The 12,412-nt window shown below is 40.3% G+C and overlaps 1 protein-coding gene across 1 annotated transcript in view; it reads right to left on the bottom strand.

Moving 5' to 3' along the window:
* Positions 1 to 12,412, bottom strand: part of cntn3a.1 (contactin 3a, tandem duplicate 1) — a 67,417-nt gene that overhangs the window by 20,471 nt on the left and 34,534 nt on the right. The window contains exons 6-9 of the mRNA XM_041945428.1: positions 11,683 to 11,785; positions 11,145 to 11,329; positions 8,304 to 8,443; positions 3,401 to 3,533 (exon numbers count right to left, since the gene is read on the bottom strand). Of these exons, the coding sequence (XP_041801362.1) occupies positions 3,401 to 3,533; positions 8,304 to 8,443; positions 11,145 to 11,329; positions 11,683 to 11,785 (561 nt within the window). The remainder of the gene's footprint in view (positions 1 to 3,400; positions 3,534 to 8,303; positions 8,444 to 11,144; positions 11,330 to 11,682; positions 11,786 to 12,412) is intronic.

Here is a 12,412-nt window from a genome sequence, read left to right as displayed (position 1 = left end):
AGAAAGCTCTTCAAAGTGAACACACAGCCTGGCGCCACTGACATGGCTGAGCACCTGCCAATGCATGCGGGTGCACGGGCATACACAGCAGTACAAACAATGATACACATGCATTCATGCACACGTCGCACCTCGCAATTATTTCTTGACAGTAAGTGTGAAATGCCGGTTTCCTCAAGCAACACAACACATTTACTTGTCTTCTCATAACACATGGATTTAGATGAGCTCACATCTTAAAGCCAGAGTTGGAGAAGTTGTTAATAAAAATGTCTGTATCCTCCTGTATATTAAATAATTGTAGCAATGTGCTATTTGCTTTTAAGCAGACCCTCTGGTTGGTAGTGACAACGACGTAAAAAATATTTTAAATTCCTTCTGTTTTTGGTTACATTTTTTACAACTGCATGATGTAAAAAATAAACACCAAAATATGACGGTGGCATCTAAAAGGATGAAACCTAAAAGAGCATTCATTAAACTGTCAGTGACAGTAATATTAAAACTACACATCAAAAGTTAAAGTCTTGTTTTTCATGTCATGAGTGACTGTTCATGGATTAGTCAATGATTTGATTAGTCAATCAACAAAAAAATGTAACGTCTCTCAATCAAAGCAACAACAAAAAAAGTTTTTGATGACAGAGTTTGATGACATCGTGAAGTAGAATAGGATAGGAATGCAAACGGTAGCCAACAAGAGACTGGCTAGCTTGCTAGTTCACCGACTTCCTTCCTGATGTATCATGTGGTGTTTACAACAGCTGGAGGTGAAGAGGATACGATGGCATTGACAGATGACCAAATGAAACACACTGCTCCCTTGGATAAAAATAGGTTTTTCTGAGTTTGAACATTGCTGGAAACATTTAGGATGATGTAGGTACACAACTGAACAAAACATTTAGGTATCATCGTTTTTAGACATTTGAGTACAGGAATGTTAAGTATTATTCCTTTAGGTATTACTAAATCATCAGAAAGGCCAGATATTTGCTGACAGGAATGGCTCCTTTTCTTTGTTTTGCAAATTTTGTTTCTTTAGATTTTGGAGTTCTGTTCAGGATGTCACACTGGGGGCATGATGTGTGTTTTTCTAAAGACAAAATGGTAAATCAGTGATGAAAATAATTGTTAGCTGCAGCCCAAACTGTGAGTCCATAGACTTGTCATGTATGGGTACACAAATGGGCTCCATTCTTTGCAGTAACAGCAGGGTTTATAAAAGTGCTTTCTAATGTCAAAACAAGCTGTTATGCAAATATTGTTGCAAGACTGTGCTTTAAAAAAGAAGTCCAAAGTGCATTTGTTTTGGTCTTCATCCTAAACAGGTGCAGTGTCAGATAAGACTAATGACGTCTAATATAGAACAGGATATCATTGTGAAGAGGTGCACATTTACAACCCTGAGTCCAAAAAAGTTGGTCTCTGTGTAAAACATGAATGAAACCGAATGTGATAACTTGCTAATCCTTTTTGACATAAGCTAAGTTGAAACCAGTACAAAACCTGTTTTCCAGTTGAGAATACTACATGGGCTCATTAACACTTCTTAAACTGTTGACGGTAAACGCAGGTCGTTTGCAAATGATTGCATTGTTTTTTTTTTTTTACGTTTTACACAGTGTCACACATTTTCTTAGAACCAGGGCTGTAGTAAATAATGCCGAACAGTGCAGAAGTTGTTTGCGATGTCCAGGCTTTCCACTCCACTCCACTTGCTGACCTGTTTCAAACCCACATACTGGACCTACAGTAGTCATTAAAACCTGCTCAGAGGCTCTGTGAGTTCGGCAGCTTCGACCCCACCTGCATATATGCAGCGACTTTGTGTCAAGCTGCCAATCAGAATTACGTATGTTAGTAAACACAAGCAACTAAAGCTGCTGTGTCAGGAAGTGGCTTTGACAGACTCCTCATACTTTATTTCGCTAATGCCATTGTGTCAAACTGCCACAGCAAAGTGCTGAGAGTGTTTATGCGAGGATATAAACGAAGGTCTTTTTCATTACCCGCTTATACAAAATACCTCAAATAGTTTGCAAGGAAATTTAGTTTGCACTTAATCTCTTGAATATTAAGACAGAGGTGTCGAAGCTAATGCCTAAATGCACTGAAGGACATAGAGACTCAATTCAAAACCCTTCGTCCTTCACAGCATCTTAGCCTATCATGCTACCTCTACCTGTTTGACTGCATGCTGTCAGCAACCTGTCTGCTTCTTGACAATTCTTAAGCCTGAAAGACTTCAGTATTATCAAACTGCCTTCAGCTATAACTCTGCATGCTGAGTGTTAATGTTTGCTTCGATGTCCAACCTGCTGTGTCAGTTATCTAAACTGTGATGTTTAGTTTATCTTACATGATTAGATTCCATTTCCTTCACAATACACACAGACACCAGTGCTACAGGAACATCACTAGACACCTTCTGGTGAAATATGTACCGTGACAACAGAAGTGGTAAATGTAAATCAAAACTAGATCTAAAATCTAGGAATTTTTAGTTAGTAGCAAATTATGACAAGAGTCAAGTGAAATTTAATTATCACTGCGAGGTACAAAGAGGAAGTGGACATGGTTCACTTCCATTACAGTCAATATGGTCAACTGGTCTTTACAAGGTCTCCAGTCAAGATCATCAAATCTATAAAAATAATGCATTTAAAATTAGAAAAGGTGTTAGACTGAATGTAATAATACTGAACACAGCAGTGCTGGAGGAAAGCCAATCAGGAGAATATTTTATTATTATTTAAATAACTTATTATGTAACTAGAATAGCAAAGTGTTCCTTTTATCCTCTGCTGTTTGCAGTGGGCACAACTGTTAATCCTCCAGTAAACCAGTCATTTCTACTTTCCAAGCTGACCAGCATCCAGTGTGGTCACTTGATTATGTGAGCAGAACTCGGGTGCACTTTGGGGCAGATTACTGGCGGAAGAACTGTAGGCACAAATGCTTTTTCCACAGTCTGCTCAATACAAAGGCGAGAACAGAACAGTTTCTAATGTGCTTAATTTCAATAGAAGGGGGAGGTTGGGTTTATCCTTCTGATGTGTTATACGGCGTTTTAATGCCAATAACTGTTCATACAATAAAATAGAAAAAAAAAACAATAATTAAAAAAAAGAGCATTGAGGGAAAAATGTTTTTGTAAAATTATCTTGGTGATCCAGCTGGCAAATGTTCGGCCAATGCAACTATGGGTGTAGGAGATATGGCCTCAAATGTGGACCTTTAATCTCTCAATCTTTAAGCCTCCACCTGGCTGACTGGTGTCACATCTAGTTGAGTAGCTTTTCACATTAATCATCAAAATGTATGTATCTTTAACATCGAGTACAGCGATGACATGAGAACGACTCCACTGAAAGCAGTTATAGAAGTTCAGACTTACCGATGACTCGGAGCTCAGCGTTGGTGAAGATTCGGCCGTGCTTGTTCTCTGCCACACACTGGTACATGCCGATGTCGGCCATATTCAAGCTGCTGATCGTCAGCACTCCATTATTTGCCTGAACCCTGTCCTGCTAAAGACACACATACACAACACACACATGCAGATACACACGGTTCAAAATGGAATCTGCTGTGCTAACCTGATAGCAAACTAAAAACGGTTCAGACAAGGTGAACAGTCAGCAGGAGACTTCAGTGGACGCCTCAGGTGCAAAAATATGTCCCAACAGAGCTCAAGGTTTACATCCAATCAGGACCTCCCATGTGCTAGGACTGTTGCATGCTCCTTAAAATACTTGCACCCTTGGTTAATCAATATGTAATGAAAGTACTGTTACTAATATCATATCGTGTCTCCCTTTGGTCCAACGTCCATGCTAACGTTAATAGTTGTGTGATTGATTCTTAAAGACGCTTAAGAGGAAGAGGATCAAAAAGATGGAAAAAGCCCATGTTATGGCACTTTATTGCCATATAAACCTTTCAAACATGAAGCAACATTATCCTTGATTTGGAGTCATGTTTGTGGCCACCGAGGTTCAATATTCACCATCTTTTAGCTCTTTGGTCTCCACTAGCTCCTGAGAAAGATATCTGGGTTTGCAGCTAGTCGTTAGCTGTGCTGTTGCTGGGGTGGTGGCGTACAGTGGGTAATAATTCCCTGTGGATATGTCACTGCAGTAACCCCTCTCACATTACATGCAATCATTTGATCGATTGCTAATATAAAAATATTGATTAGCGGAGGTATAAGAGAAATAAAATCTTCAGACCATGCTAAAGGGTTACAGTAACTGACCTCAAATTCCCATGAGCCATTCTGGTCCTTAAAATGCTGCCTGACAGACCTCAGTGGATGATCCTTTAGCAAATCAGATGTTAATCCCTAAAAGGACTGACACCTGATTATATAAAACACCATTATACAAAGAGAACGTAGCGTCAGTACATTTGAATTAAGTTTTTCTGATATATGTGAGCATTTAAATTCCACAAGCTTGTTATCATATAATCAGTTACTATAAGCTACTACAAGTGCTTGTTTTTATACTTTTTGGATAACGACAACAATTACAAAAAAAATACTTTCTTAATGTAGGACACTGGGTTTCACTTTAGACTGTTAGTGTGTAGTTTACTGTATTTTGAATTGTCTCTGGCATTATTGTTGTGTTGTTTTCTAAGGCACAACAAAATGGGTAAGATACAGTGATACAATGTCGCTGTAAATTCTTTTACTTCTCAGGTGTTTCATGATATATATGTCTTGTCTGGAGCAGCATCTGCACCATTTACCTTAATTTAGATTAACCTCAACATTAACATTCATAACAACATCTTTTTTTTTTGTTGACCACAAACTGTTTCTGGACTCGCTTTATGTAAGAAATTTGTGAGATATCCTTAAAGGAAAGCTTATAAACAGTCCAATTAGTGCCATAACTGTATCACATACTATGTGTTAATGTGAGAATGCCGGACTAAAACCGCTTTGAGGTGGGTAATTAGGGCTATCTATGGACATTTTAAGTACCACAACGCCAACTGTGTTCATTCTGATGAATGGCCTGATCTAATTCAAGCTTTAGCCACACTTTTTCTCTCCTCAGGGGGTTGATAATTGAAACACTGCTAATTTACTGAGGTCTTAATAGGCCTGCGGTGACTTGATGTAACCCCCCCTCTGCTTAACATAGAACTGAGACATTATGAAACGATGGTTGAAATCAAACCTCTGAGGAATTACTGAGGAATAATCTGTAGCACGTAGGCCATTTTGCACTCCTGAAAGTATCATGAGTGTTTGGTAGCAGAGAAAAAAGAAATGCTGTTTGTGGACAAGCAAATAGATGCAATTTTGAAAACACCAACAAAGAGTACAGGTAGTAATAGCAACACCTGAAGTTCTTCTCTTCCCGCTGCCCCATTTGACCTTCACAAGGTTGGGCACTTCTTCCTGATCCCTTTTTATAGTTGTGTCAATTTAAGTGTGGCAGCACTCATTGTTCTTGCCCTTGATCTTTCCCATTGAGTGAGGCCGGACCTTTTAATGTCACTGACAAAGTAGTCCAGAGGGTCCTGCCGCCAGTCTGTCTGTCGTCTGGAATCATTACAGCACTGCCACTTGAAAAGACAAGGACTGTCCCTTAACATCAGTCAGTGACACTGCTGAGGATCTTCACATAGGGCTCTTTCTGAGGTCCAGTAACACAATGGACACATGGCTGACCTGGCGCTAAAGCCACCGCCAGAGGGGGTCCTGGGTGAGGATGGATGCAGCAGTTTCCAAGTGGAACACAACAAGTCCCAGGGTTTTTGGCTGGACTGGCTGCTTAAATGTGTATTCAAGGGGAGAAGGATGATAGAAAGGGAGAGCGAGGAATAGAAAGAGGGAGAGACAGAGAGAGCCACAGCGATTTTGAATAGACGATAGATGGTTCTTTTTAGGTTACACAGTGCAAGGGCCCAGGGGGATGAAAGAGATGAAAGAGATCTGTGTAAGTGCATGGGTCGGTGCCACACTACGCTGTTCTGTACCCACTGCCCTGAAAAAAAAAAAAAACCCGGAGACTCAGTTGCGGCTCTATCACAATCTCTTTAGCATTGGAAACAAATGGTGGCATTCGTCTGCTTTATGGCCATCATTAATTATGCTTGGCTCTTCTCTGATACCAGCACTGTTTAATGGATGCTCTGTTGTATGCCGGCGATGTAATGATCTTGTTCCCGATTGCGTTAGAATCAGGAACAAGAATCACTGCACTGAATGTGCGCCACAACGACAGCACTTCCTCAGAGGGCAGGTCTCTGACTTTGGAGGTGGAAGGTAGGAAAATCCCAAAAACACACACTCGTGTATGTAACTAAAAGGGGAACTGGTGGTGGAGTGGAAAAATACAAGCGAGAGTGGGTCCTTGTTTCTACAGGTGACATTTTGAAGTGACAGCCCCACTCTGCGCCATTTAAATCCCTTGGAGAGGACCTAAAATGAGGTGGAGAGAGGGAGAGGGGGGGGGGGGGGGGGGGGGGAGCGAGAGGATAAAGGCTTGAAAGAGAGCATAAGAAAGAGAAAGAGAGCACCAGAGATCCTGAGATAAAGTGAGAGAGAGCGAGAGAGGAGGACTGATCCATTCTAATGAGGAATAACAAATGGCCCCCTTGGCCCTCCTCTCCTTCTCCCTCTCTCTCTACATCGCTGACCTTTGGGTTTGGAAATTGATTTACTGTTGCCGCTGTTGACGGTGGCATTTTGAAAATGGTAACACCCACCCTCATTAATATAGCCACATGTACAGAGAATATGTTTCCTTGGCCACCCACCAAAGGAATTTTTACAATGGTATTTACAAGTCAATACTGGAGATGCACAGGTGGGGTGATGAGGGTTTTCTGTGGTTAAGGATGTGAGGCAAATAGAGGAAGTAACCTTTGTCGGCCCCCCACAATTAACAAACAACATGACAGAGAGAGGAAATGTTTGTGGCCTATTTATACGGATTAAAATTTGACTTGCTTACTTATGTGTCATAATGGCAAACCATTTAGAGTGCAAAACTCTGTAATCTTCCACACTGCATGTGCATTGTGATTCAGCTCCACAATTAATGTGCCCCAGATTTCAGACATTATCTCAGCACTCAATCCAAGTAACAGAAAAATAAAATCCACCTGCCCCATTTAAAGACATGTCCAACAAAACAGCAACAGTCCGGGTTTGGGCTCATTACCCAATCCAAACGCTATCAGTGACTGTGATTCACTGGAGCCGTTCTTTGTAGGCAGAAAGCGCACTCACTCCAGCAGCACAATAACATAAAACAAGGCAAATTGCCTAAATGTGAAATGGATTTTGGATGATAAGGCATTTTTCACCCTCCCCAGAGAGAAGAGACTTAATGATAAAATTGAGACTAGCAGATAGGAGAGATTGAGCGCTAAATTGTCGACAGAGTCCCTGGTTGATGACAGGCAGAAAATGGCATCACTTTGGCGTCTTTGCAAAACACATACAAACACCCTCCCCCAACACACACACACACACACACACACACACTTTGATGCCAAATTTAGTCCCAAGCAAATACAGCCATTTCAAAGTGACATGTTCTTGCCAAGTACAAGCCCATGAGTTGGAACCATTATTTGCTTCTAAGCAAAATGAAACAAAAAAACAGTGCATCCTTTAACCAAGATGGGTCTGAATCTACTGTAATCTTATCATCTTTCATCTCACACATTAAATTACGTTTATCACCACCTCAACTGCTGAGGGGGTGTTATAATGAAAATAATATTGACTCCCTGGTAACAATAACAAAACTATTTCAATAGAAGCCTGTTAGACTGAGCCTTGCAGCTTTCAGAAGTCTAAATGTGTTTGCTGTCAAAAGAATGCTGCACACATTCATGAGATTGGGCGTTGACTGGAAGTTGAAAAGCGCAAATTAATATTTTTTTTATCTTCATTCTCTCAGCACAAGTCTCATGGAGCCAGATGTACAACAAACAAAAGGTACGTGTTATTTGTCTGGATGACTAACATAGTGGCTTTTTGGGTTGGATGTGGATGAGAATGATGAAAAATCGTGGCTGCACCTCAAACTAAATATTGCAGTGAAGTTGAAACGAAAGCCAGGGGTGAAGCTCAGCAGGTGATTTGTACAACCGTGATTTGAACTACTCGTCTTGGTTTGGAAACACAGTCAGTATCTGATTACTCTATGAAACAGTATTAAAGTATTAAAGGGTGGATGCTCTTGACTGATTATTATATTTTTTGTCCTATTTTGTTTTTGTCATTTGAAGCAATAAAAAAAAACAGATATAGAAAAATCCCTGACCTCCATCTGATCCAGAGCCTCTCCGTTCTTCAGCCAGCGGTATGAAGGTTTGGGCTTGGCGCTGGCTTTGCATTCCCACACCAGAGTGTCATCAATGGTTTTCTGAACATCCTGAGGCTTCTCTGTCAAGTGAGGTGCAGCTGCAAGGTCACATACCACATACTGTAAATGACTACTGTAACAACACAAATACTTGAACATTAACAGTACAAAGCAGTTTTATAATAAATCAATGAACCAACCAAGCAGGCATTTAGTTCATTAAGGAAGCATCCAAGGGCACAAATCATAAATCCACTTCCAATTAACCCAAAGCTAACCTCTACTTGAAAAATATATAAATGAAAACAACTGTGTAAGCTTAACACGAGGAGGGATCAATAGTGAATGGTTGAAGTCATTAAAAGATGAAAAATATCTACTGTTTGCTACAACCAGCTTGAAATAGCTGTAGTGATGCAGATCTTTGACAAGAACCAGGTTTACAGAGCACATTATATTTCTTGCAATGCTTACAATGGATAGGTTGTCATCCTTTTTTAGTAATGCAGTTAATAACAGGTGAAGTCCCCTTTTTGTCTTTCGAACCATTTGAAATCCATAGAGACAATGCCTCTATATTTATGATGGTGGTCCTGGTGTCACATAAATGACTAGCACCTTATCTCTGGCGACAGCGTAAGAAGATTTATAGCCCTTGTGAATCACCCACATAAATACATGACGTCCTTCCAGGGTCAAGGGGAATGGGGTAGTTGAGTCAGTGTCAGCCTACCACGCTGTTTTACTTTGATAGTGTAATAATAATAATAAAGCAATTAAATGTTCTCAATTGAAATAGCCTTGTAACTTATTTCCCTCCAGAGACACAAGAATGTGTAACTCTGCAGCTGTGCAGTTAAAGCTGGAACAGGATCCGCGGTGCATTCAGTCTCAGTGACTTTTTAGCAGAGTGAATACTCACCCACACAGAACCAACGTGTTTTCATACAAAATACAGACCCTCTTTCACGAGGTCATAAGTGAGTGTTATGTGTGAATCTGGTAAAATCAGTCATGACTGTAGCTCAGGAGGGAATCAGAAGGAAGTTGACTGTTGTATCCTGTCCAGAACAGTCGGCGTTTAGAAACCGTGTTCCTGTCAACTTTGAAGGCAAAATCATGAAAACATATAGATGACAGGGAAAATGTCTGCAACAACGGTGTGTTTCAAAACGAATGAAGGTGCTTCTTGCTGATTACTTCACTTTGTGCTCTCTATCTTCAGTAACAGTCCTGCATGTACTGACTGAAGAGATTTTACTTGGTAAGACTCATTCATGTATTATTTAAAAAGCTTACAGAGAGGAAGTGTTTGGCAGCCCCATATGAGAGCTGAGATAATATTTTGTTATCAAGCAAAAAACAAGCTGTCTTTAAGCTCTTTCTGTGAGAAGAAAATGCATAGTAAATATATTTGGATATAAGCGAGCAGCACTGAATTAAAATTACACAGAAACAAATACCACATGACATCCTATTACAAATTAGACCATCAGAGATCACATAATGGAAGGGAGGACATGATACAAGCAGCTTCAATACTAAGTCAATCTGATCGCCCATTCAAATGCAGTCAACTGCTAAACCATGATCTAATTTCATACATCCCTTGGAACTACAGAAGGACAATTAAGTGGGAAATCGAAAGAGAGGCCACCCCTTATTGTTCCTGCGATCGCATTGGTTGGGTGTCGCAAACACCACATCCCTTTATTGATTCTCCTATTCTTCTATAGAGTTGATGGATGTCCCACAAGCCTCTGTCTATGGGAGTTTAAAATGAGATTACAGATTTTTATCACCTGGCGGCCGGCCAGTCCACGAGGCTTTGAGATGAGACAGGACTTAAATCTTACAAGGAGAAACATGACCACACGACTACAGCGAGGAAAATGTGTATTGGCCATGCAACATAGTACCACGACAGTGACAGCGACAAGTTGTTGAAAAGTTATGACCTTGCACTCAAAATGACCATAACATGATCGCACCATTTTCCATTGTTTTAGGACCACTAAGTCGTCAAGGCCAAGCGCTGTGATGCTATACTGCTCTAAGAGCAGGTGCTTCTCTTTAAAGTAAAGCATGTTAATTTCTCAGCCTACCTACAGGTACTGTGAGCATTACATCGTACCCACAGGTGCCGCAAAAAAACTCGTATTATCATATCAAAGGCATCTTCCACAGGAAAGAAAAATCTGGATTTGATGATTTCACTCAAGCACATCCCTACAGGGCCTTGTGGGCAGACATCATCAATGCATAAACTGCAAAATAATGGAGAGAGAAACCATAAAAATCCTTCATCAAGGGCCATTAAAAGCTTTCTCAGAATATGGGCCATAAGTCCAGTGTTGGTGAGGGAAAAATCACCTCTCCCTGAAAGGTGGTATAAATCCGTGTGCTACTGCCCCGTGCAAGCCGCTGGCACAATAAAGAGCTTGTCAGAAATGAACTACTGGTAATAGGTTAATTTATTACCACATTCCACTACATGATGCAGTTATATATGGATTCTAATAAAAGCTACAGATTGCATGACAACAAATTAAACTTTTTGTTAGACTTACAACAAAGCTACACTTTTATTCTGCACGAGTTTCAATCAGGCTCAGCAGTAGTGAACCTCTGAGGCTATGAATCAACGAGTAAAAGATTTGGTAAAAGTCTATAAATGTACATGATATGTGAGGAAGACTGACAGGTTGAAGGCATATGATATGTTCTGCTCCCAAGACAAGAGGTGTGAAGTAAGGTACGTTTTAGATCAAAGTCAGTGAAAACCATCCTCCTACTCACCATAGAAAGACAGCTTTCCTTTAACAGAGTTTCTTCCTCTGCTGTTTTCTGCCACACATTCATATATTCCCGCATCCTCCTGCTGGAAGTAAGGGATCTCCAAAACTCCACTGGCTTTATTTATGTCCACTTTCCTGCCAAAAGAGGCTCCATCCACTCTTCTCCAGCTGATAGTTGGCACTGGGCTAAAGGCATGAAAATACAACACACAGCAAGGCCGCAAAATGAAAAGTACTCCTGAAGATCATTTTATCTAGGGATTTAGCTTAGTCAAAGACATGTATACGATACCAATGAAAGCTGAAAAACACTGAGGGAGTGTGCCAATGTTTAATTAATCTGAAACATTAACTGGTGTGTGATTATTCGTGGTGTATTATGGATGTACAGCACAAGAAGGAATCATTAAAAGGTGAAATCTTCCGCTGTCAAATCACTGCATGGAGTCCTCACACATTAGCATGTAGCTCTAATTGGTGCAGTAAACAATTAGTAGTGTAGTTATGACTGTGGTATAATAATATACAGTGGGACGTACTTTCCAAGTGCAAAACACTCCAGTTTGACAGTTGAGCTCTTAGCGACAGGGACGACTTCGGGGAACTGCACTTCGATCTTTGGCTCATATTCGCCCATCACACCTGGAGTTACAAAGAAAAATATAGAGATGATGCCTGAAGGGAATTCTTTCAGCTAAAGGCCTGAAAAGGTCACAAAGAAACAAAATCAAAACAAAGTTTAGGTCATGACTGTGTTAGTGTCGAGAAAATATAACACTATACCATGTCCAAGGGCTGAGCAGAAAATATCAAAATGCTGTTTTTCTGACCACTACTGTGTTTGGGATTAAAATGCAATTATTCTCTATAAGGTAATGGTGGCCTACATATGATCTAACATCTACTAATCACAATTAAAACATCTAAAAACATCTTGTTTCAACATGAAAAGAATCAGATGAAAAGACACAGTTGCTTGTTGCCTTGTGAGGTTGACACCTTTTCTTTTGCTAACCAGTCAGCCAGATCAACACAGTCCGCTTTCTATCATTCCAAATTTCATAACAACAGAAGGAGTCATTTGTTTAAAACCATCTTTGTCCTAACATTAAAGAACAGTAAATGCACTAAGCAGAAAAGTTTCATTTTGCAAGCCAAGTCAATGAGATCAATGAGGTACGCATGATTAAAATTGCCAGCAATAGTTAGCTGGCAGCCAGTGAAATCAATGGTCGCCAGCTAACACTTTTACCCCCTGAAACTCGTCAA

This window comes from Chelmon rostratus, chromosome 10 (assembly GCF_017976325.1).
Source record: "Chelmon rostratus isolate fCheRos1 chromosome 10, fCheRos1.pri, whole genome shotgun sequence".
Taxonomy (NCBI): domain Eukaryota; kingdom Metazoa; phylum Chordata; class Actinopteri; order Chaetodontiformes; family Chaetodontidae; genus Chelmon; species Chelmon rostratus.
This window is presented reverse-complemented; position numbering and strand designations above follow the sequence as displayed.